The 27,277-nt window shown below is 37.8% G+C and overlaps 1 protein-coding gene across 4 annotated transcripts in view; it reads left to right on the top strand.

Moving 5' to 3' along the window:
- The window catches only part of DCLK1 (doublecortin like kinase 1), a 435,938-nt gene that overhangs the window by 306,111 nt on the left and 102,550 nt on the right, over positions 1 to 27,277 (top strand). For 3 of the 4 annotated variants that reach the window (XM_069080369.1, XM_069080368.1, XM_069080371.1), the window contains exons 5-6: positions 7,890 to 8,006; positions 24,556 to 24,650. In XM_069080369.1, the coding sequence (XP_068936470.1) occupies positions 7,890 to 8,006; positions 24,556 to 24,650 (212 nt within the window). Of the gene's footprint in view, positions 1 to 7,889; positions 8,007 to 23,202; positions 23,388 to 24,555; positions 24,651 to 27,277 lie in introns of those variants that run through there. The other variant, XM_069080370.1, reaches the window with a different exon arrangement.

The following is a 27,277-nucleotide window of genomic DNA, read 5'->3' as shown; positions in this document are numbered from 1 at the left end:
AATAGCTCTTCCCCTTGAGGAGTTTACATTCTTCTTATGGGGTAGAGAGAAATATGTGCACCAGTAATACATATAAATTACAGTTTACAATAAATGTATTTATTTATATTTTTATATACAATAAATTACATTTACAATAAATGTAAAGGAAATACAAACCATTTGGGTGAGGTACATGGGGAGAAGCTACAATAGCTGAGAAATGAGGAATGGCTTTATGTAGAATGTGGCATCTCACCTGAGAATTAAATGTAGATGGAATTTCCAAGAGATAGAGAAGAAGAGGGGAAAGCATTCCAGGCATGAAAAAAACAATAGCTTGCACTAAAGTATGGGGAGAAGTAGAGGAGGGGACTGAATATCAGAAGAGAGAATTTTGGTTGGCATTCAGAAGAGGGCATTGGTTGGAGAATTTCTTAGATAGTAGAATGAGGTCTTGAAGAGAATCTGGGGACACATAAAAGGGAAGGCATGTGGCTATAACAATAGTGTGTGAAGATAAAAATTAACAGTTGATGCTAACCAGAACAATAAATATGTAAGGTAGGGAATGGGAATTTCAATGGCAGGGAGACAAGACATGGCAGAAGATGCTGAAGTAGTTAACTTGTTTATGACATTTAAAATTACCATGGATGTGTGAACAGAGCCATCAGCCATTCTGAATGGTCCCTCTTTTAATGTTAATATTATAAAAATCATGGAACCACAAAGCCATTTGCTGAACCATGTAGGGCTTCTGCAGTCAATTCAGTGAACACTTGGTACTGCTGCCTCTTAGTTTCATGAAGTGCTCTCCAGCCAGCCAGACCACATTTGGGTATGTTGTGTACCATCTGGAATACTTAGCCTGTGACAGAAATAAAAAGTAAAAAATTATTAACCCAATTTGATGTTTACAATGCATGTAAGCATATAAATGAAGATTTGAATTGAATCTCAGTTACTAAAATTTTATTCTACAGCTGTCCATCCTTATCACAATATTGATTGCATATATAACATTAGGCAAATCAAGTTACCTTTCTGTTCCACAGTTTCTTCATCTGGAAAGTGAGCCCTATTGGACTAGATAAACTTTAAAGTGTCTTCTACCTCTAGAGCCTAGATTATTCTTTTCTTAGTGTCTTATTCCAGTCACTTTGATTTCTTCCTTTTTCAAAATAGTCTAGCTTCACTGGTTGCCCTCCATTCTTCCTGCCCCAACCCCACATTTCACGGTTTGCAGGTCATTGCATGTTTACATGAGAAAGAAATAGAAAAGTTGTATTATTAGCTAGATAGCAAATTAAAAGATTTCCAATGGCCAGTTTTGTCCTTTGTCACTGTTTGAGCCTATTTTTATGAAGTCTTCTAGGACCAAAGGTGTTTTAGGCCCTTATTTGCATATAGTAACATAATGAAGGGTAGCTATTTTTCATCTTTTCCTCCATTATATGGATTTGCATCTTTGCCAGATTTAAAAAGTACAAAGACAATTACTGGAATGTAGTAAGTCTGGAACAGTCAGAAACAAAATGCATTTACTGTCCTTGTTGAACCCTTTATATGTGAATTTGTTCTTTTAAGTGATTAAGAATCAAGAATAAAGATCCAATAGCTTTTTTAAAGAACTCTCATTTTGGCACATGAAGAGGATGCTCAAAAATCAAGTTCATTCTGCATTTTAAAAGTATTATTCAGCAGCTGTACTGCAAGTCTGAAAGAACTCCAATCGCTTTTTACCTAATAGACACCCTAAAAAGGAACAGATAAAATTAAAAGTGTGGCCCAATATGACAGGCAGGGTCTCTGGAGGATTATGGTGATGGCTTTTTATTTAATTTTTGTTCCAGAAGTGACTCCCAACATCACTTCAACTAGCCTTCCCAACCATTTCTTAGAGCAGTGAATATAAGCACCAGCTGAAACTTCAGAGGCAGGTAGAATTTGTGCCTTCTACACTCACTCATTCATTTATTCATCAAGCATTGTAACATTTTTATTGATAATCTTTTGTTTTTCTATCATCTAAATTTCTCAATATATTCCCTGTTCCCTCCCTCTCTAAGACTCATTCCTTATAATAATATATAAAAGATTTTTTTAAAGGATGAATAAAGGGTTCAGCAAAACCAACAAACACATCATTTGAGCCTTCCATTACATCTAGTTTTCCATACCTGTAGCCCCCCACATGTGCAAAGAAGGGAACGAGCTGCATATTCATACTTCTTCTTTGGGGCCTAACTTGGTCGTTACAGTTACCCTGAATTTAGCTTCAGTTTTTGTTGTTACTGTTATATTTTCCATTTACATGTTTGTATCAACAAGAATTCATCAGTTGTCTGCTGTGCTCCCAAGTACTGGGCTGGGTACTGCAGATACACAAGAAAAATAAAAGCAGTCCTGCTATCAAGAAATTAGAATATATTGAATTGTGGTAGGTTAGAGCAGTTCATCCCCACTCTTCTCCTTATACATTTACTGTCTGTGTGTTTTCCAGGTTTATCCTTCTCTCTGTGGGTATTAGCATCTTAAGATAGGGGATACATTTTAATGTCTATTATGTTTATAAAGTCCCGGATATCTTCAGTGTTGACTATATGCAAACAGTCCTCTTACCAATTGCCTGAAGAAGATGATAACACTATCCTCCAAAACTATTCCTGACGTACATGGGGAATTTTTTTTTTCGAGGACAGTTAGGGTTAAGTGACTTGCCTAAAGTCACATGACTAGTAAGTATGTTAAGTGTCTGAGGTCAGATTTGAACTCAGGTCCTCCTGACTCCAGGGCCAGTGCTCTATTCGCCGTGCCACCTAGCCGTCCCTACTTGGGGTATTTTTTTTTAAAAGGCTTAATTAAAAGCACATTTTTAGAAGAAAATTCAAAGCTTGCTTACTCTGTCTTGATAAACACCTAAAGGACAAAGGAATGCTGTAATTTCAGTTCAGTTCAACTCAATAAGCATTTATTTTGGGCAAATTCTCTTGGCACCAAGCACTGAAAATATAAAACAAAAATGAATCAGCCCTTTCCCTCAAGGTGCTTACATTCTGTTTGAAAGAAACAATATACACAGAAAATGAAACACAAAATATATACTAAGTCGAACATGAAAGGTTGTTTAGGTATAAAATGGGGTTCAGAATAAAGAGTGAGAGAGTAGGTTGGGATGGCTTGGGAACACAAGGGAGATTGAGCCAACATGGACACATATGAGAGAGGAAGAAGTGGTGGCCAGGGAAGGGACCATCAGCTCGGGCAGTCTCCTGCTCAGAAACAGGAGTGTCATACCCTTCACAGTAACAATGGCCGTGTTAATTTTATTATCAATCTCTTATCAAGAGGTAGACTAGGGGAAGCTATAGCAGCAGGTCAGGTGGTAAGACCTTAGAATCTAAGGATTTGTTCTATGAAGTTTGGATTTAGTCAAAGAGCCTCACTTGAGGACCTAGAAGGCCACATGTAGCCTCGAGGTCATAGGTTCCCTACCCTTGCCTTAGGCCTATCTCTAACAGTCAAGACAGTACTTGGGCTAGGATGGTTATAGAAGGTTCAGATATATATTAAGTACTCACTTTTCATTCTTCAGCCAGGTTAACCCTGCCCCAGGGCCTACCCCCGTACTAAGTAGAAAATTTTCCTTTATGATTTCACAGTTTTGGTAGGTCAGAATCTATAGCCACAGTAAAAAAAAAGAAAAAAAAAAGCCCACACCATTCATTCTTTTTTAAATTATTATTATTTTTTTCTTTTTTTGGAGGGGGGAAGGTCGGGCAATTGAGGTTAAGTGACTTGCCCAAGGTCACCAGTTAGTAAGTATTAAGTGTCTGAGGCCAGATTTGAACTCATGTCCTCCTGACTCCAGCTGGTGCTCTATTCACTGTTCCACCTAGCCGTCCCTGACACCATTTGTTCTTACAAGAGGCTTACCTACTGTTCTTTACCTTCACCGTTCTTTTATGGTCCATCTCTTATCATAGTCTCACCAAAAATTGCCCATCTAGAGTAAGGGCTCTTCACCTGGGGTCAAGGGAGCCCCCATGAAAAAATATCAAGGAGTCACATCTTTATTTTCACTAACCTCTAAAAGAAACTTAATATTTCCTTCCATGACTTAAAGACAATATTCTGAGATGGAGTCCAGGGGCTTCACTAGACTGCCAAAGGAGCCCATGATGTCTGTCCTAGAGAGGCCAGTGGCAAAATGGAGGAGAGTCAGAAATGCTGGAATATATCAGCACAACTAAGTGTAGCCCCGAAAAAGCAAATTCTACCAGCAGGCAGGGGTTGCAGGGTTTCTTCCTTGCCAGAATCTTCAACAAAGTCCTTTGTGTCAGCAAATAAGCTTTTGTACTTTCTTGGTCATTTGAGATTGCATTATTCACAATGTTTCCAACATTTGGTTTCAAACCAGCTGAGTTTTGGCATTCTCCCTAAGCTAATTAAGCATTTGCTCTTCTTCACTGCGTTTTCACAACTATAAAATATAATGCTCATCTAAATTAATTAAAACATTTAAAATCTAAAATTTAATGGGCAAGAGGTTGTTTTGCTTTAGGGCTTGGCTCTGAATTAGTCCTAAACTGAATTTGCTCTTTGATCTAAGGAAAAAGCAGTGACGATAAATTTTTTCGTCATTGTTGTTCTGCTGTTTGACCTCATCTTTTTTTTTAGTACTAATATAGTCACCATTGTAAGGACCCTTGTACTTTATGCTCATCCTGGAGGCAAGTAGCAGAAATCATTTCAAGTCTTTGCAATTCTTAATCATTCAGTCCTCATGTGCTCCTAACATAATGTAACTTTTCAGTCTGCATTTTTAAAAAATACATGTATTTATGGAAATGGCAGCATAGTGTCATTTAGCTTATCTGGCATATTTTATTCATCAAAACAAGGAATTATTGTTACAGTGGGAAGGTGATAACTTTCCATTGGTTGTTCCTGTATGCAACATTCAGTCTATCTCTATGTTCCCCTAAACATTACCCCTAAGTCCTTCATTGGCCATGATATAGGCTATTTTCTTCAGTTTCTTACTTAAGATGTTTCATCTCAGGCAGTCTGCTGTGTCCCTACCTTTCCTCCTATGTAGGTCCCACTTCTTACCTCTTACTTTTAAAAGTTAGAAGACAGGGAAAAATAGTTTTTATTAGAAATAAATATTTCCTATGTTCTTGACTTTTTTCCACTGAAGTCTTATGGAAGTTTCTATAAGGTCATGTCAAAATGGTATAATCCCATAGGTTATAGCCAGCTCTTTTCTGCCATTTTTCTCATTAGTTGACTAAAATGACCATGTGCTGATAAGATTTGATCATATTAACCGATATCACATCGTCAATATATTACACCATGAATATTTATTTCAACTCTGTGGGGTAAAGCCTTAGATTAGCAGGTGTGTATTGAGATAAGAACAAAAATTCTGTCATTGACATTAAAATGTGCATACACATACATGCAATGCACATGTGTAAGCATACCCATGCACATGTGCTCGCACACACACACACTCCACACTAAATCACCTCACAATGTGGTTTTGACCCAGTGCTTTGAAATGTTTGAAATGTCTTTTGACTAGACCTCCTGATGTTAGTAATTTGCTTTTTCCTTTCTTGACTACTTCATTTTTATGTTTTTTGGATGACATTTCCATAGATGACCCTCTTCTAAGAAGCAGAAAACTCTGCTAGAAAAATGTTTTTCTGGAGAACTTGAAATCCTGGTCATTCCTTAGGGATAAACATCTTACGTGAAACTATTGGCGGTAGGGAGGGTCCTCGGGCAGACTTTGGAAGCCAGTAGTGAATTTGATCTCCTTTTGGCACTAAAAACATGGAGAAGCAAGTAATCTTAATTTGAGATAGAATTTCCTCATCCGTTTTGGTTTGCCTCCAATGATCTAAGGCCTCCAAACCCAAACTCATCAGAGGAGAGAATCTTCTACTTTATTCCATACCTGGTCTTTCTGCCATCAGCCCAACATATGCCTATAGTTCTGGGTTTTTTCAACATTCCAAACTATGGTACAGGTTTTTATTGATAGAACAAGTAATAAAAGATGTATATATGAAGGCATTTTAGATAGAGGAAAAAAGAAATTATTTTTGTATGTTAAGAATAAGATGTGGGGGAACGGCTAGGTGTTACAGTGAGTAGAGCGCCGGCCCTAGAGTCAGGAGGACCTGAGTACAGATCCGGCTTCAGACATTTAACACACACACACACACACACACACACACACACACACACACCCTAGCCCTGTGACCTTGGGCAAGTTACTTAATCCCAATTGCCCTCCAAAAAGCAAAAAAAATTTTTTAAAAAGAATAAGATGCGGGACAGATAGGTGGCGCAGTGAATAGAGCACTGGCCCTGGAGTCAGGAGGACCTGAGTTCAAATTCGGCCTCAGACACTTAGCACTTATTAGCCGTGTGACCCTAGGCAAATCACTTAACCCCAATTGCCCTGCCCTCCCCCCTCCAAAAAGCAAAATAATAATAATAATAATAATAATAATAATAATAATAATATGCAGGCTGGCAAGAAAGAGACTGTCTGATATCCAGGTCAGTCACTGGAATTGTCTGGAACTTTCAGCTTGTCTGAAATTAGAGTTTAAAGGTATCATCTTGAATGTAGAAATGCAGATTTGCAAAATGTTGTAACTTGTATGATATTAATGCAGTTGGCTAACACACACACACACAAATGATTATTTGTTGTTTAAAATGCTTGAAGTTGAATTTAGTAAGCTTGAAAGCAAAGGATTAAAATTCTGATGAAAACCATCTTGTTTTTCATCCCCAGGTCAGAAACCATTTTACAGGCATAATGTGAGTGTGCCTACAAAGTTGTGTGGGTGTACACAAGCTTGAGCCTGAACATCTCTCTGTGTCAGTGTAGGAAGGCAATATTGTCTCTCCATTGATTTTACTGTTGTCTCTTATGAGCAAATGGTGTTATTTCCATCAAACTGAGATGAACTACATGTTGCTGGTTGGGTTATTGTTCACCAGAGGATTATCCAGAAACAACAGACTTGTTTCACTTTACTCAGGCCTGTCATAATTGACAGAAACTTGCATCACCTCAGGAGTAGTGCTTATGTTTTGATTTATGAGGCTCGTTTTTCCTCTGTCATTTTTCTTAGAAGAAATAAGAATTTAGATGGAAAACACACACACATACACAGAGAAATGCACACTGTACTTTTGTTCTACAGTAATCATTCTTGATCTTTTATGAGTCATGCCCCCCTTTGGCAATCTGATGAGGCCAATGGACCCCTTCTTGGAAGTATGTCTTTAAATAATTGAGGGAAATGATAAATTTCAGTTAGAAGTTAATGAAAATTAAAATGTTATTTTTTTCTCACATCTAAATTCATAGATCCCCTGAAATTTATGCACAGATCCCTGGAGCCTATGTTAAGAACCCCCTGCATTATAGGATAAAGAAATCAAGACAGCAGCAGCAATAGTCATTCTTCTTTAGGAATTTTTATTATTTGTTGCATGAAGTTGCTATTCTACCTAACAGTTTCCTAGGATGAAAGTAATTTGATGCTTATGGTTTGATATCAGGGAGAACTATGTCCTTTCCCAACATGTCCCCTGGCACCATTGTCAGAGACAAAATCCCCAGTTAGATGGACCATAGGTCTGATCCAGTGCCTGTTCCTAAGTTTAAATTTGAATGTCTTTCCTGGCAATGCTGTTTTAATCCTGTATCATCACTGTCAATCTCCCCAGTTAGATGGACCATAGGTCTGATCCAGTGCCTGTTCCTAAGTTTAAATTTGAATGTCTTTCCTGGCAATGCTGTTTTAATCCTGTATCATCACTGACAATCTCCAATCGATGATAACCCGTTTTTGTCTTCCATCCCTTAGAATGTCGAGTGGTAAAGTCCACTTCCTACACCAAAATAGCTTCAACATCCCGCAGGAGCACCACCAAGAGTCCTGGCCCATCAAGACGCAGCAAATCCCCGGCTTCAACCAGCTCAGGTAAAGTGATGAAGAAAATCACTGTGAACTGGCTTTGTCACTTTAATTTTGGAATCCCAGTGAACAGTGGGTGTGTGAACTTTTTGTGTGAGGCTGATAAAATGGTGTGAACTTCCACTTTACAATTTTAGAACGTCATAGTTTATTTCTCAGAGCTGTTGCAGGATAGCATGTTAGTTAGGGAAATTGGCAACATAATTAGATGAAAAGATCATCCAGTAGATAATGTAGACTCCCCAAATATTTAAGGGATCATAAAAGGCCACCTATACCCCTGCCTACTCACTAGGATTCCAGAAATTTTCACCACTAGATTTATTCCTTTGGGTTAAGATATTGTCTTGAAGAGTCATTGGTAAGAGTATACATTCTGCCTAAATGAGGCCCTATAATTGTAGATACATAGTCACTAAGGGTAGCCTGAATAGAGGGAAGAATCTTTGGAGGGAGCCTCCCAAAAGCAGGTGGAAGGAGAACAGAGAGTCAAGACAAACAGCATATTGAAAAATGGTACCCATCTTGAATCAGGCCCAGTTCCAGTTCTAGCAAAATTCATCCTTGTGACCATTATCACGTCTTTTTCTCACCACCGCCCTCATCTCTGTAGAAAATAGTTTACTTTTCACCTGAATAATACATAGGTTACTATGATGATAAGTGAAATAATTTGGAATACTGATGGACCCTCTGAAGAAATAGTCATAACTGATTGATCATAATACAAAAGGAGCATAACATTAGATGGCTTTAGAGCCAAGAGACTCTTATACCTCCTGGTTGTGTGACCCTAAACAAGTCATTTAATTTCTGTGCTAGATAGGCAACTAAGACTATAAATTGCTAAGAATCAAGAATTCCCTATACCAATGAAATTACAGACTTTCTCCCTAATACCACTATAATCATTACTATAATTCATTAGCAACATAATAATTTAACGAGCAGACTTAAGATGATTTCATATGGAATGAATAGAAAGACCAATTCTCAGTCAATTCATACAAAAACATGTCTTGATGTCTTTCACTTTGTGTATGTTTACCACGAAATACATAGTTTGCATTTGCTAATGTTCTAACCAGTGGCTTTTAAAGAGTTGTATTCATATATCCAGTCAACAAAAATGTATCAAGCACTCCTCTGGTGTTGGGCAACATTCTCTTGATGTTTCCCAATTCCTCATTTGTATTCTTTCTTTTGGCCTCATTCTTTCTCATCAAACTTACTGGTAATCAGTTATGTATATCAGGCAAACAGTGGTGAGAATACTTTAGTCTCCTCAAAGCTGCTGACTGACTGATTCTGAACCTGCCCCTTTCAAGAAGTATGGAACTCTAAGTGGAGGGAGAAGCCACTTCTTTGCAAGGTTCCCATCGTTCCTCCCCTGACAATCTGCTCTTCTTCTTGGTCAGAATCAGAACCAGAGTAGCCGTTGCAATCATCACTCCCTCTACCTTGTGAAAAGCTTTTGTCATTAAGACAAATCAAGAATTTCTCAGCTGCTTTGCTTTAAGGAGAAAAAGAATTCCAGAAGATTTAGTTCACCCTATATGCCTGTTTTCTATAGGTACCTCAACTAAATGCTAGGAATAGAAAAGCAAAAATGAAATCACCCCTGTGTTCACTGGTATTCATGGAGTATACATTCCACAGGAGATATACAGCATATAACATGGCCACAGATAATATTAAAATGATGTCATTTGAGAAAGGGGTTTGGGGGAGAGGTTCCCATAGGAGATGCAGCCTGAACTGAAACTTGCATATAAATAAAATCCTGAGGGGCAAAGGATGGTGAGAAGGGTATGGGGTTAAATGTAAGCAATATTACTGATAAAAATACTTGAGGTAGAATGGTGTGAAGTTCCCAGAAATGGAATCAGAAGATATCTGACTTCCAATACACTTTCTGATGCTGACTACCGGGAAAGTCATAGGGAATTAATCAGCCAACCTTTACTTAGTACTTACTATGGGTTCTGCTACTATATACTATACTAGGACAGGCACAGAGCATACAAAAACAAAAATGAAACATCCCTGACTTCAAGGAGCTTATGTACTCTCAGAGGAGAAAATCCATATATAAATAAGGATATACAAACCAGAGTCAAGGTGAAATTGCATGAAAGGGGGGAGATATTAGCAGCTTCCTGAGCCTCAGTTTTCTCCATAAAATAAAGACAATAATGCCTGCAAGTGTATCCTTGACAGGTTTGTGGCACGGATCCAGTGTAAGGTGTTTGCCAAACTTCCAAATGCTACAAAAATAGGAATTATTATTAATAATTTTATGGAGAGCTGGAGAAAGATTTTATCTTTTCTTCAAGTATAATCTTAACTTTGTCTTCTACTTGGGATGATATAATATAGGGAAGAAACAGAGGGTCCCTAGTTCTATTCCCTCAGCTCAGCCACTAATTAGCTATGTGAACCTGTGCAAGTCACTTACACACTACCCTGGGCTTTGGTTTCTTCCACTGCAAAATAAGGGAATAGGACTAGATGATCCCAGGGAAGGGTCCTTCACTCTCCGAAAATTCTAACATTCTACATTGCCTTTCTAGGAAACATCTGCCTCCCTATGTCTTTCTTTCTTACCTAATAGCTAGCTTTAAATAGCACTTTAAGGTTTGCAAAGCACTTTACATGTCTTATTTCATTTGATCTTCACCACAACCCTGTGAGGTAGGATTATTGTTATTATTCCCATTTTATAGATGAGGAAACTGAGGCTGACAGAGGTTAAGGGACTTACCCAGGTCATACAGCTATTAAGTGTCTGAGGCAGGATTTGGCCTCGTCTCCCTGTCTCCAAGTCCGACCTTCTATCTGTGGCACCAGATAGCTGCCCCAACCAGCCAGCATTTATAAAGTGGCCACTTTGTGCCAAGCTCTGTGTCCCATCTCCAGGCTCCCATCTGCTCTTTCTCTGAGATGTGTTATGCTGAGATATGTAAAACTCTATAGTTTTCAGTGCATTCACATGTTATTTGTACATACGTTGTAATTTTTTTGAATGTATTCTATATAAATGTCAATATATCCAATTTCAGAATGTGAACTCTTTTGAGAGCCAGGATTGTTTCTTTTCTCTTTGTATCCCCAATGCCTAGCACATTGCTTGGCACATTGTAGGTATATGGACTGAGGTATCATCTTATCCCATGATGCATTTGGCTCAGAGATGGAGGCCTATAGAATTTCTTCTCCCCCAGTCACAGCAAAAGTTTTCCTTTCATTTTTTTTCCCTGAGACTTTAAACAAATACTCTCTCCTTTTTCCACAGTGGCCTTTCATTTGCCACTTAAAAATGCTTTTTAGAGTTAGAATATTCAAAAATCCAACTTTAATTCTAAATCAGAAAAAATATGTTTATAAAACTGAACTAACAGAACCAGTAAAATAAATTGACATTAACTAATTCATCACAAGAACTCGAGCTTATCAAAGTATAGAGTGTCCAGTAGCCATCTTAGACTAAATGTGTCCAGAACAGGACTCATTATCTTGTCTCCGAAATACTCCCCCCACTTTCCTGCCATAGAAAGCAATACCATCCTCCTACTCTCTCCTGCTCACAACCTAGGAGTTGTCCTTAACGCCTTACTATCTCTCACCACCCCCCATCCAATCTGTTACTAAGGCCTGGCAATTTCACCTCTGTAACATCTCTCATATATGCTCCCTTCTCTTCTCTGACACTGCCACCACCCTAGTATAGATCTTCATGACTCCAGCAACCAGTCTGATTTGGATAAATCCTAGGAAGCTGCCTGAGGCACAGTGACTTACCCAGGGTCAAACAACTTGTAAGTGTCAGATATGAGATTTGAGCCCAGATCATACTGTGCCAAGAAGCTCCTTATCTAATAATAACATTTCATATCTTTAAAATATTCTGTGGGATAAAATTTATTCTGAGCCTCTTGCCTTGTAGGGATTGTAGGATGAAGCATGGGAAGAGATTTTCAGCAATGAAGTTCTGCTGCTTATGGGATTATATATTCATTTAGTGACATAAAAATGGAAACAGATATATTCTTTTAAGAAGGATGACAAATATATGAAACAACTAAAATGTATACTTTAATATTCACAGTGGGCTCTATAACCCATATTCATTTATAAGATATTAGTTTATCCCATTCCCTTATTTTATAGGTGAAAATACTGAGGCCAAGAGAAATAAAAAGGACTTGTCTAAGGTCATACAGGAAGTAAGTGACAGAGTCAAGATTTGAACCCAGATTCCCCAACTCCAAATCCAGTGCTCCTTCCCTTGTGCTTTCTTCATATGAGTTTGGATTAGTAAGGTTCTGTTGCTTTCCGCATTAGCTCAAGTTTCTCCACAGAATAAATTGTCCAAATTACAAATTATCCACGAACTATACCTTACACAGTGATCCCCAGTCAGTTCAGGTAGGAAGAAACCAAGCAGCTATTACCCAGCATCCTTTCCCCTAGGTGAGTCTTATGTCTCGGTAGGTAGATCCAAGGTTCCTGGGTAACAGGGAAATCTCTTGCTAGAAGTAAATCTGTTCTCTCCAAGTGGACTCACTACCTCACTGGCTGAGGGAGGGAGATCATTTCTACTTTTATGGACAGCTCATAGAGTCACTGCTTTTTACTACCCAAGCTAGTAAAGGAAAATAGCTACACTTTGGCAGTCAAGGATTTTTTTTTCTTCAATTAATGAACCATGATCAGAAATCCATATACGAGATGCCTAGACCACATGAATTTTTACAGATGACAGAAAAAGATTACAGCTTTCTAGCTATCCAGAAATGCAGAATTTTTTTCAGATACTCAAATAATTTAACCAAAAAAGTTCACAATTTATGACATAGTGCTACTCATTGATCAGTTTCAACCAAGCCTTTATTAAGCACATAGTATTTGCCAAGCACTGTACTAAGTACTGGGGATACAATGGGAAAAAAAAAAACAAATATCATCTTTACCCTCAAGGAGCATCCATTCTGATAGGAGAAGACAATGTAAGTATAAATATGTGCACAAAAGATGCCTGAAGAGGAGACAGAAATAACTTAGAGGTGAAGGCACCAGCAGTTACAGTAGAATTAGGAAAGGCCACTTATGGAAGGCAGTATTTGATGTAGGTATTGAAGGAATCCAGCCAGGTCCTTCCATATCATAATTGTTAAAGCTAATTACCTTTGTGTTTGTGGCTCATCCTTTGTTCTTTTTTTTTTTTAAAGCAATCGGGGTTAAGTAACTTGCTCAAGGTTACACAGCCAGGTGTTTTTGGGTGGGTGCTAAGTGCCTGAGCCCGGGATTCGATCTCCAGGTCTTCTCAACACTGGAGCCGGTGCTCTTACTCGCTGTGCTACCTGGCCGCCCCTCATCCTTTGTTCTTGAAGAAGACCAATAACACCCGAAGGGTGATGTCTTAATTTGCAAGTGAATTGGATTTTAGATGAGGCAGAGCTGTGTAAATTCATCAGCCTCAAAATTATATTTGTAAGGAGGTAAAAAGATACCCAAACTAGAGTAATGCTCTGACAGCAGCTGTTACTTACTATTAATATTCGTGAGTCTAATAATGCTTTTGACCCTGATAATAAAAAAATGACAATTTAAAAGAATCTCAGTGTCCTGTTCCTTTAGTTTGTGTTAAAACTTCAATAAACTTCTGTAAACTTTGGTTTACAAATTTTTTTTATCAGAATATCATCTTAAAATAATACATCACAGCATCATTGTGAGGATTGGGTGGATCAGTGTGAAAGGACATTGCTAAAGTAAAAGTGCTAGATGTCCTGCATCATTTTTATGTTTCTTGTCATTCACAAGAAATTCACAGACCAGTATTTCATTTTATTTAAATTTTTGCTATTCTACCTTTCTCTCTCTTTCATACGGTACTGCTATCAGGTCCTAAAGTGGCCAAAATGAAAGCAATGCAGAGAAAGGTAGAGAAGGCAAGAATCTGCATAACCAGTTCCTAGGGTGTTGGTGATTCATCTAAATGTATTCCTGATGCTGTTTTGTAGATATTAAAAGAAAGAATAGAGTGGACATATTATGATATGTGAATGAGTATTAATGTGTAAGTGTTTGTGGGACATGGTTATTTAATAAAGAATGTAATCCATAGAAGACTGCAGCCTAACTAAAACTTATCTAGACAGGAAAGGAGAGAGGTACATCTAAAACTTTATAGCCCCTCCAAAAATAAGACTGAACTATATGCACTAATGGAACTTTAATGAGAGCTCCTATCTCTGGATGATTTTTTTCTTTCTTTTTTTCCTTTTCCAGTAGTCAGAGATGAGAAAAACATGTTTATCTCTTTTGTGCTTTTATTCCTGGACCCTTCTGTAACTTAGAAGATTCTTCATGTATTGATTATGTATAGGGGAAAGTCTTATACATTCTCCTGGTTCCCCAAGATGACACCAGAATTTCAATGTGTTTTCATTCATACTTGGATAATTAGTCAACTTTATTCATTTCACTTTTTGCAGTTGTGGAAATTATGAACTGTATCTGATTAATAATCCATTTAAGTTTCTTTTCAAGGTACTTTGACATAAAAATTATCAAAGTGTAAATTATAGCAGTATCCCTGCCCTGATAGAAATTATGTCCCAAAGAAGGCACATTGATGGGGATACATATAGAGTAAAAACAACAGATTAGGCAATAAAACATGCCTGCCAGATTTATTTTAAAAGGTTAATTTGGAATATTAAATGTTGGGGGTTTGGTTTGGAAAGCTATTTTGCTTAAGAGAAGAACTGGAAGTAAACTCTGTACCCTTCTCCAGCATCCTACTTCAGATATTTAATTAGCTATGTGATCTATAAAATTCACGTAACGTCTCTGGGCATTGAATTCCTTCTCTGTAAAATGAAGGGGTTGGACTAGATGGGCTTAAAGATCCTTTCCAAATCTAAAACTGTGATCTTGTGTCTTACTTTCTATGGTGCTGCTGAATTCTTGTCTCCCTTGAGGGACACCATCCCCTCCCGTTGTTTTTCCCCGCTCTTATCCAACTTTGACGAATGAATGGGTTTGATGAAGCTAAGATGTTTAGAAACGTCAGGAAGGGAGAGATTTGGGGGATTCATATTGATTTATTCAAATTGTATGTTCTCTCCCCAAGTCATGCTCACAGGGGGGTGCCATGACCGATTTTTCTACTCATTTTTCCCTGGGGGGCAAAGTACAGGAAGAAGACATGAAAAGTGTTACCATAAAGTAATGTGATTTATCTTTTTAGCAGATACACTTAAACTTATATATCCCAGTTAACATCAGTCATCTTATTCAAAGCAGAGGGCATTTGAAAGTTATATACTTATTTCAACAATACAGCTTTTAGAATTTTCTTACAATTAATTATCTTCAGAACTAATAGTACATCCTTTCACATGTTCCCAGTGGTGGCAAATGTTTGTCACCTGGGGGTGAAGTTAATGTTTGGACATAGCCAAAAGTCATTTGGTGTCAAGCTCGGTCATCAAGTTGCATTAATATTGTTTTTGATGGAGAGCAAAGTGTGACTCCTAAGAATCCTGATTTTCTTATTTGGCTCATAAATGAGCTCTGAATATGTAAGAGAAGTTCCAAAAAGGTTTTAAGCTCTACTGGAATATATGTCTAGCCTCCAAAAAGGATGACTTTGGAGGACAGCCCTTATTTTGCATCTGTGAGTCCTCATACATTTGTTTTCAGTCTCCATGCTTTGTGGCTGTACCTTACATGATGTGAAGGTGAGTTTAGATGGACAATAAAACAGTGGTCTTTAAGGTAGAGGTGCAGAGATGAGGACGCAGAGGCAGTCAGATTTGTTAGGTGTGTTGTTTAGCGTCTGGTTCAATAGGAAGCCAAACAAGCAGTTGAATGTTAATAAGACATGATTACATTTACCTAGATGAACTTATAGTAAAAGGAGCCCTGGAGCATGAGTCAGGAGACCTCACTAGGTTCAAATCATATTCTACCACTTACCTTGACTTTGAGCAAGCCACTTATGTGAGCCTCAGATTTTTCATCTATTAAATAAGGGGAATGATATTTATAGTAACTATCTTGTTACCTTGTGAGAATCAGATGAAGTATTGGAGGTCTTCAAGCACAAGTTAGATGGCCACTTGGCACGTATGTTATGAGGGGAATTCTTTTTGGAATAGGAAACCACTGATATTCCTACCAACTCTAAAAATTCTCTGACCTCTGTGACCTTTAAGTGCTAAAAAAAATATCAGTTGATATTGTTTTACCACTTTAGCATGTAAACACACGATGACTTCTTATCTCTTTTCAGACTTGATTCTCACAACCCTGTGAGATGGATTGTCACAAAGGTCTTAATGCAGCTGTAAGCTTTACAAAGCAGTGTTGGAAGGAAAGCTCCTTTGTAAGGAAGGAAAGCTTCATAAAGCTTTCAACTGCACTAAAACTTTTGGGATAGTCTGTATAGGGGAGTTATTATTATCCCTATTTTATAAATAATGGTATGAAGAATGAATTGGGGCAGGGGGAAGGAAATTAGACTGGAGACAAGAAGAGCATTTCATGTTTTCTAGAAACTATAGGTTTTTAACCTAGGGGAAGTGGAATTGGAGACATGAGTTAGCAACAGAATTTTGTGGATAGAACACTGAACTTGGAGCAGAAGGACAAGATCAAGTTCAAATCCCATCTCAGGCATTTGCCACTTCTGTGACACAGGGTAACTGTTCCTCAGTTTCCTCATACATCAAATAAGCTGTTGAATTTGGTGGCCTTTAAGATTCTTTGTGGCTCTAATTCTGTGACCTTTATCCCTATGATCCTATGACATTTATGAAAGTAGAGTCAACAGGCTCTTGACTGGATATGTGGAATGAGGTATAGGGAAAAGTAAAAAAAATATCTCAAATGTATGAACCAGGGTGACCAGGAGGATGGTAATAAATGTAGAGAGGCTGGGGAGAAGGTTTGTGGGAGTAACTTTGCGGGGCTTCATTTTGGATGTTAGTGAAACATCCATGTGGAAATATCTAATAGGAAGTCAGATATTCAAGACCATAACTCTGAGCAAACATTGTGGGTGGAAATAGGAAATTGGAAATCATTGACATAAAGGTAAGTGTTAATTGAAACCCCTACGATTACATGAGCTCATCAAGAGAAGGTATGAAGAGCAAGAAGGAAGTTGGATCATGAATAGAACCTTCAGGTATATCCCTGTTTAAAGAAGAGAAAGAAACTAGCAAAACAGGAGAGAGGTCAGAAAGCTAGGAGAACACAGGAAGGCTGTGACTCATTATGGAAGGAAAGGGGATCAAGAAGGATTAAGTGATTCACAGAGTCAAATACAACTATGAGCTAATGGCAGATGAAGACAGAAAGGGGCAGGGGCCCTGAGGAGAGCCATTTCATTGGTCCATCCTGAACAATGAGAAGAGAGGCTCTGATTCTTCTGTCACGTGAATTTAATAACGAAACCCTATAGAGTACTTTTGTTTCTTTTATCAAACATAATGGGAACACCTTTTTTTTGGTATTTACTTAATATTTGTTTATCTATGTATCTTTACTATCATTTACTATCATCAAAGACATTGTCCATGCCCTTACTGTGGCAATGTGGATAGAATGCCAGGCCTGAGGGAAGAAACACCTGAGCTCAAATGTGTCCTTACTAGCTGTGTAATGCTAGGCAAGTCACAACTTCCATTTGCCTCAATTTACTCATCTATAAAATGGGGATAATAATAGTATGTAATTGGGTCAGCTAGGTGGCGCAGTGAATAGAGCACTGGCCCTGGAGTCAGGAGGACCTGAGTTCAAATCCGGCCTCAGACACTTAACACAAAAACTATCCATGTGACCTTGGGCAAGTCACTTGATTCCAACTGCCCTCCAAAAAGCAAAAAAAAAAAAAAAAATAGTATGTAATGGGCAGCTAGGTGGTGCAGTGAGTAAAGCGCCAGCCCCAGAATCAGGAGGACATAAATAATATTGTAACATCCCTGGATTGTTATGAGGATAAAATGAAATATTTGTAAAGCACATCTCCTGGCACATAGTGAATGCTTTATAAATGTTAACTATTATTATTATATTATATAAGGAAGGACCTAGCTCTGCTACAGTGCTTAGAATAGCAATGCATGAAAACAGACATTTAATAAAAGTGGATAATAATGCAATGAGGGGAGAGAGAGAAAGGGAGAAATATATCATGTAAAATAGGATTGTGGTTATATTTATATATATATACATACTTATGTATATATACACACGTATGTATATTTATACAAAGAGAAACAGATAAATCACTTACTAAGTATTTATATATCAGATATTGTGCTAAGCACTGGCAATACAAATACAAGTAAGCAAGTCCCTTCTCTCAAGAAGTTTACATGTAAGGTGAGGAAGGGGATAATATATGCTGCTTGAAGACCTCCAATACTTCATCTGATTCTCACAACAAGCTAACAAGATAGGTACTATGAGCCAGAAAAGGAGTAAGTAAGGAGACAAAAACAAATGCACAGCAGGATGGCGTGTGATGATGGGGAAATATTGTGGGGGCCTGGTTTGGGACAAGACAAAGCAGAAGCTCACTCTGTCACATCCCATTTTCATGGGGCAAAGTTCAGAGCTTTCAATGGCAGGGAGATGATGTTATTGGGAATACAGGCCACATGGTATGGAGATGGCTGATTCAGGACAAGGTAAGGAAAAAGCTCTCCTCATTTTCCAGCTTAGAATCTAAGAAATAGAAGGAATAACTAGTTCAACCTTCTCGTTGTCTTGAGATGAGAAGACTGATGCCCAAGAGGGGTAAATAAGAGGTTAAGCAACATGACTGATGTCATGGTAGGCAGCAGCAGAGAGAAGACCAGTTCAATCCAAAAATGTGCCATTTTTTCTATTGTGTGTAGAGTATTGTACTATAGGAAAAAGGGGATAAGCAAAGTGTAGATAAGAAGTGTCTTTGGTCTCACTCTTCTCAGAGCTTTAACTACTTCTTGCCCTTCAGTTCAGTGCTCTCTCTGTTACTTGAACTTGGTGGGACAGTGGTTTTTAACATAGGGACGATGAATTTGTGGTGTTTTTCTTATATTTTGATAACTATTTCAATATATTTGGTTTTCTTTTTAATCCTATGTATTTGATGAATTTTAAAACATGGTTCTAAGAAGGGGCCCAGAGGCTTCACCAGACTGCCAAAAAAGGGTCCATGACCCCCCAAAAGATTGAGAACCCTCCATCTATGGCTTTGTTCCTACTGCTTTCCAGAATCCCTTTAAGCCTCTTTCTTCTTCAAGGAGTATGTTCTCTCAGCCACTTGGGAAAAAATGTATCACTATGAAATTATCAACAGATTAATTAAGAAGTCAGTTTATATTTATGGCTTATGCTTAGTCATCATTTTTTTTAAAAAGACATTAAAACTTCCTGTCCTTTCTACTTATATAAAGATCCAAATTCCCCTGCGTGGTGCCTCTGTGAATTAGGATTAGGTCACAGATGGTGAATGGGTTTTTCACTCTGTTTTCAGGACCATTCTGTGTAATCCTTGATTTTTTAATTGCATCCTAAGATTTTAAAATTTCTTCTTACATAACAATTCAAATTTTACTTCATGTAGATTTCTTATACGATATGTAAGTGAAGGCAATAGCCAAAGCTCAGGGTATATAAAGGAGAATTTTTATTAGTTTACCAATGCAATTTGTCAGATATATGAGAGGTCTCTTATCAAATATCTCATTAAAAAATCAATCATCTTTATATATAGGTTGTACCAGTCACTCAGAGATTTAATCTTTATATACTCTCTGAAGTGACCACCCTGCTTATGAACTCCACGGGAGTTAACTCATAACCTGACTTTTATGGAAGAGAGAGGGCACAAAATGCTAATGCATAAAAATTATCAGTCTCCATGTTGACATACTACTTAATTGAATGCACCCATAAAGACTTATTGCTTTGGGATGCCTACCAAGAATTGCTATGTCTGAGATATAAGAACTCCACATACCTGTTCTATCACCATGCATTAATGGACACCATCTTCCTTTGTAGGGAAGACAACCTATTGTCTGGAGTGCCTTTTTTATGTTCAACACCCTCAAGCTTAACTCCAGCGTTTATCCTAGGGTAACTCCATTGATGGTGTCGGTAGTGCTAGAGAGCCCTTAAATGGCTATCTCGGTAGCTACTTCATGAGTCACAGACCTCATACAATAATGTGAGAATGTTTATTGTACCTTGATCCAGTACTATAAGACACCAGAAGACAGAAGGCATCCATCTCCTCCTTCCTCAATGGTTTCATATTGCTTGAAGGCCAATTCTGGGCCACAACAAATTTCTGCCAATTTATTTTTGTTGTTATTGTTCAGTAGTGTCTGACTCTTTGTGACTCTGTGGATCACAATATACCAGTACTATCTGTGGGATATTCTTGGTAGAGATACTGGAGTAGTTTGCCATTTCCCTTTCCAATAGATCCAGGGGATCCTTATGTCAGGCAGTCAGAGGTTAAATGACTTGTTCAGGGTCATACAGCTATAGTTGGATTTGAACTCAGGTCTTCCTGACTCCAGGCCATGTACTCTATCCACTAGCTGCCTTTAAATGTAGGTTGATACATAAGGGCATTGATTTATTGTCCCACTTTTCAAAGGATAGCAAGATCTTCCTAGAGTGATGATAGAAGACAAGATTATAGGCTTCAGAAGGGAAATTGGGTGGGGATGAGTTCAAAATCTTTCAGGGTTATTCATCTGGTTTGTGTTAGTTGTGACTTAAATCCAGCACTCCTGAAAAGTGACTGTGATGTTGAGTTGAAATAGGAACACATAGTTTCAGAAGTTAGCTCAACACCAGTCTTCCTCTAGAGTACTTCAATGACCAGTTGTACAAATGGTAACTTTGTGGCGATCCAGGCTAGTATTTCTCATTCATTGAATAGAAGAGGGGAGAAGAAGAGGATATGATAAAGAGGGAGTGACTGTAAAGGCATGCATAGTGGAAAATCAGCATGACCCCAGAAGTATCCCTTATTTCCTTCAAACACCACCTTCTATAAGAAACCTTTTCCTGATTTCCCCCAAATGCTAATGCATTCTCAGCCAAAATTACTTTCTATTTATTCTATGTGTACTTATTTATGTACAGGCTGTCTCTTCTGATAGAAAGCAACCTCCTTGATGATAGAAATTTTTTTTTTGTCTTTTTATCCTTAGGGCATCATGGTACAATACCTGACATAGTAGATGAGACCATTTTTTTAAAAGTGCTTGTTGATTGATTGGCTGGTCAATAGATTTGGTTAATGACATCAGACTGAATTATCAAGACAGATTGTTGCCCAAATGAAATAACTAATTGTACTCTTGGCTGTACCAGACTTGATATGTTGAATTTTAATGAGGTGCATTTCATGGCTAATGGAACAGAGCATAGACAGTCTTTTTTATATTGGCATTTTGGGATCATTGGCACCATATGATAAAAAAAACAAATGTGTTCATTGTATGTGTCAAAGTTACTCATGTAATAAGATTATTCATCCCAACAATCATCTAACAGTATGTCATGTGGTATTTCTCTTGAAGAATTATTCAGCCTGTCAGACAAAAGTATAGACTGTAGCTTCAAAGATGTTGAACAAAGGCAAGATTATCAGTGTAATTCTGACCCTAAGAATACAGAATCTCTAGATTATGACCAGGTTATGTTACAAAAGTTCATTTTTAAGGTGATCAGTTGGTGCTAAGAATTTTCCAATAGAAATTGTGGCAGAAATGCCAATGATATCCCCAAAGATAGACCACAAAGATTCACTTAATGCAAAATATAGCTAAGTCATGATACTCAGAATTTCACAGATTCCAACCATCATTTAGGATGTAATTTTCGTCTGAAAAACGATCCTGAGTTCCAAGTTGAATGCCAGGAACATATTTCTCCCTGGTGACACCCTGGCAGTATTAACAGAGACTCCTCCGGCTTCCGTTCTACACTTCGCCACAGCAGTGCAAGTAGGACTCCTGAGGATTTATCAGGAAGGAGAGAGAAGGGAAAGAAAGGAACAAACAAGAGAATGAACTCCAGTGACATTAAAGAGGAAAGAAAATCTTTTCTAGCAGTGACAGGTGGAGAAATGAGGCCCTGGTGAGAGCATCCCTTCATATGTGGCATATGCTCATAAATTGAGTCTGCCTGAAGTTCTTTGATTTTTTTCCTCTTCTTTTCATGAATTTTATTAAACAAAAGACCCTAAAAAAGAAAATGTTGCCATAAGCTCCTAAACATTTCCTCAGTTGTCTATTTCCTCTCCATATGTGCCACCTATTGGCAGTGTAAAGCCCCTACTCAGGGGTAGGCAGGAAAGAAGGAAATGCAGTCCAGCATCCAACCAGGAGGGTGAATGACTATAGAGAATTCTGTCTTCACCTTAGCATAAAGCCTGGCACATAGGAAGAGCTTAACAAATGCTTATTGACTTGACTTGCCCCCTTGAGCCATATCATTCCACATTTCTCCCATAACTATGGAAATTTCTAAGTTTTTATTTTCTAAGCATCTAATGAGGTTTCAGTCTTAAACCTGGTTTAAGAGAGAGATGGAGATGGGAATCTGTAAATGCTGCCAAATTAAAGATTTCCTAAATGATCCCTTTTTGTATGATGCCAGGATAATGTACAAGTTAAAGAAAAAGCACCAGATACACCTCTAAGGCAAAATTAAGATTTGATACAGCATGAAACTGATGGGGTTTGATGGCTAAAGAAATAAGAAGAAAAGAAAAATCTTGCTTGTTTCTCAAGTGATGTAGGCCCAGTGCTTTTGTAAAAAAAAAAAAATTAATTTTTTAAATCAATAAACATGCTGGTTTGCATTGAATTTTTATGAAATAATTATTAGCCAGTAGATAATAGTCAGCAAAGGTTTTACAAAAGTTATTGTCATTTTAATTTTTTCAGATGAGTCACTGGTTATATTGCCCCCAAAGGCATTTCATTATGATTCAGTGCACAACATTTGAAATTGCTTGGGTTTATGGGGGCTTTCTGGTATCAGGGTGGGGGCAGAGATGGCTCGGCACTCTGAATTGGTGGCATTATGCTTAATTGACACCTTTGATGTAGCCCTAAGACAGCACCTGCACCTCCCACTTCTGCTCCAAAGACGTCAGCCTTACGCAGAAAAGGCATCTGCCGATGAATCCTGCATCTCATTCAGCTTGTTCTGGGAGCAGCCTTAGCTATCCTTAACTAATCCCACGGCTCTCCATCTCCACTAGAGCTTGGCTTAGAGCTGGGAGAGGATAGTTCCCTCTGTTATTGTCAGGTTAAAGCCCTAAGACTGTGTCCATGTTAGAACTCATAGAAGGTAAGTTTAAATTCATTCTTGATTCCCCTCATGCAAAAATGTGTTGTGAACCATTCTGAATCATGTGTGTTTATTTACTGAATCCCTTTCTTGCCTGTGGTACTGTACTACTGTCATTCATTGATTGTAAAAGAGAGATAGCTGGGGTGTCTTTAGCCTACATTTCTTGAAGTGTTGGGGTCACTTTGGAGAGATGGTCTCAGAGCAAAATGACAAAACTTACTTGACATGTGTTGTGTTTAGTCCAGTTTATTGATCATTGTATAGAAATCCTGGGAAGGGAAGAAAATGTTAATGTTGGGGAGCATTTAAATATGAAGGAAACTTTCATTTTCATGAGAAGCCAAGGCAAATTGTGATGTGGGCATAAGGGTCAGTAGCAAATTATTTTTTGTTCTACCTGGCAAGTCTATTGGAGTCTATCTATAATGAGGTGATGTTCCAGGCTTGTTTTAGTGCAGGGAGTGAGGGATTAATTTTCAGTCACAGTGATATGTGACTGAAGTACACAAGTACTTCATTGTGTGTCCCTTACAAACAAGGACTAAAGTTCATTTTTGACCAGTTACCCTAGGTGGCTGAATCATTGACAGCCAAAGCAACTCAGTCCAGTAACTAAGTACTACAAGTACCACTAGCTGACATTCCTAACATCTTCTGATGGCACTTTTAACTTTGCAGTTAAAGGGACCATTGATGAACTTTGCTACCAGTTTGTTCCAAATGTATTTTGTACTAAGATTGATTTGATATTTAACAAATATGTAAGATACTGCTATTTTAGACACCTGGTCGGGAGAATTACTGACTTGAACAAAGTTACTTGCTCCTCTACCCCAGGAGTTGATACAATTGACTTTAAGATAAAATACCTACAACTTTAACAGATTAATTTAATTTAATTAATTTAACATTAAATTAATAAATTTAAATAATAAATTTAAAATAATATTATAATAAAATAAGTATATTATTTAAATAAAATAATATTATAAAATAATATTTATTAATATTATTAAAATAATATTAATAAAATAAAAAATTAAAATAATAAATTTAAAACAATAAATTAATTTAACATATTTGTGTATTTGAGAGGATGAGTTGATGTGAAAAAAATATTTAAAGTGCCATTTTTGTTTCTCTTTCTGATTCTTTGTATTTCTAGTTAATGGAACCCCTGGTAGTCAGCTCTCTACACCCCGTTCTGGGAAATCTCCAAGCCCATCTCCAACCAGCCCAGGAAGCCTGCGGAAGCAGAGGGTAAGGAAATAAAGGAAACTACTTTGTAAGTAAGGCATGCTGAGCATCAGGTGGAGAGGCTGGAATCTAGGTGCTTCTTTCTAAAGTGCTGTTATTCAAGAGAAGTAGTGGTATAGGAGATTAACCTCTACAGTTCTCTTAATATCTGTCTTAGTATCAGTTAACAACTAGAACACAGGAGCTTTCTGTCTGTTTTCAAAAATGCCAGAATTGGCTTGTCTTTTAGAGGAAAATGTTAGGTGCTTCATTTTAAATCTTTTCCTCCTCTTCCCCACCCCCACTCCCAGTCACCAGACAGATAGTTTAGGGATACCCATGCTAACCTGCATTTTATCTATTTTTATTGTTCCCTGTGCTGTCACTTGTAAAAACTGGCCATCTCTCCAATAAGGCAGCATGAAAGTCTCTGGTGGAATGAATGAAATCTGTAGTGATATGGCCTTGTTTCATAATATAAAAAGGATGGTCCAGTATGACCCAGAGTCAGAACACAACAGTGAGTTGTAAGCTATCTCTAGGGGGAAGATCTCTATCTCTATCTGTTTTGTGAATGAAACCCATATGATGCACCTTCCCTTTTGAAAGGGTGTTACTGGTCACAGTGTTTTTATTGTTGTGGTTGTTGTATAGTTTGGATTTCCCCCCCCCCTACCCTCCTGTGTAATATTCTGTACCAACTCAACTTGTCTGCTGAGCTGGGCTCTTAAGATCATATCAGGAAGGAGTGAGCAGGTGACCTGAGCTTCAGTGAAGGTGGGAAGCATTGCTAGTTATAACAGTATGACAAAGAAGAGAGGTGAAGGTCAGCTATTCATTCATTCAACAGATATTTAACTATCACCTTTCCATAATCTATCCTTTTTGTCTTCTTGACTCAAACCAAAGTACTAGAAAAAAAGAAAGGGGAGGAGGTTTGTGAAGGGTGAAATGGGGAGAGGTGCAATTTATTGTTTCTGCTTTTAAGATGAGAACAAATTCTTGGGAGGTTTTCTGTCAAAGCCTAATAAAACAGTGTTGATTTCAGTAAAGGAAGTCCTTTAGAGACTTTATGTTATTGGATCTTTTGGTTAGTTGTCTTTGTTTCTCTGCTTTAAAATGAACCTCATACTTCTGACCTACACTCTTTAGACATAGCCAAAGGTCATTTCACTTCTTTTCAATTGTGTCTATATGATTTTACTATATGTTGCCATCATAGTTGAACAGTTTAAAACTTAATCACAAACTAATTGTTGGGTTTGGGATTTGGGGTTTTGATGGTATTTTGGGGTTGCTTTTTTTTGCTTTTTGGTCTGTGACACAAAACATGTAATTTTATTTTATATCATTAAGTGGACTGGGTTTTTGGCAGCATACGGTAGAAGAAGCTCTAGTTTTGATATCAAAAGAAGTAGGTTTGAATCTCAGTTCTGAGCAGATCATTTCAACTCTCTGGGCCTCAGTTTCCTCATCTGTAAAATGGGGTTGGACAAATGAATTCTAAGGGTCCTTCTAAGTTTAAATACAATGATCCATGCCCATATTTAACCTCTTTAGAGTAATTAAAAGATAAGCAGATGAGGCTGCTAGGTGGCACAGTGAATAGAGCACCAGCCTTGCAGTCAGGAGGACCTGAGTTCAAATCTGGCCTCAGACACTTAACACAAAACTAGCTGTGTGACCTTGGGAAAGTCACTTAACTCCAATTTCCCTGCCTTCCCCCCTCCAAAAAGAAAAGAAAAAGATAAGCAGCATGTAGAAAGAGAGTTGGCCAGGGAGTCTAGACCCTTGGGGTTTAGTTCCAGCTGTCTTGCTACAGCAAGAACTTGGGCAAGACACTACCCTTCCCTGCACCTCAGTTTCCACCTACAAAATAACTGGGTTGGACTGGATAACCTTTAAAGGTCTCTTCCAGTTCTAACAGAAGGATTCTATGAAAGTTCACTTGGGCTGGGTTTTGAGGTTTTTTTGTAGTCTTCTTGGCTGCATTGTCTTAGTTTTTAAAATTATATTCTCCAAGGTAGTGAATTCATTCATATTTATGGAATCACTTTTAAAAGGTCCAGCAAAACTAATATCATTTCATGACAAAGGTGTATCTGTAAGGGGATGATGTTCATTCTTTTCTTGTAAACATGACCAGAGAGAGCTCTTATTAGTTATCTCCTATGAAGGGTTCTCACATAATAGTAATCCTAACAGCTGATGTTTCTAACTTTATTTTACAAAGCACTTTCCAAACATTTCTTCATTTGGCCTAAACAATAACCTTGTAAGGCAGTTGATACTGTTGTTATTATTATTACTATTATTATATACATAATGCTCAGGAGGAAAACTGAGAAGTTAAGTAACTTTTCTATGGTCAGAAAGCAAGTTAGTGGCAGGGGTGGGATTTGAATCCATGCCTTTCCTACCTCAAAATCTAGCTCTTTCCACTAACCAAGATGCCTCATAAAAAGTGTTTTGTTCTTTAAAAAAAAAAGTGTTGAGGGGGAGGGGAGGAAAAATCCCCATCCCACCCCACCATGCAAATGTCCAACACTCAAAATTATTTGCATAGTCCAAAGCTAGTTATTTAGATTAAATGATAAGGTTCCTTTGAATAATTGTAATTCCTAACTTTTCATCTCAACGCTTCAGATTCT

The sequence above is a fragment of the Petaurus breviceps genome, unplaced genomic scaffold, assembly GCF_028583685.1.
Source record: "Petaurus breviceps papuanus isolate PSGF00001 unplaced genomic scaffold, PetGlider_PUasm1.0 91133, whole genome shotgun sequence".
Lineage (NCBI taxonomy): Eukaryota > Metazoa > Chordata > Mammalia > Diprotodontia > Petauridae > Petaurus > Petaurus breviceps.
This window is presented reverse-complemented; position numbering and strand designations above follow the sequence as displayed.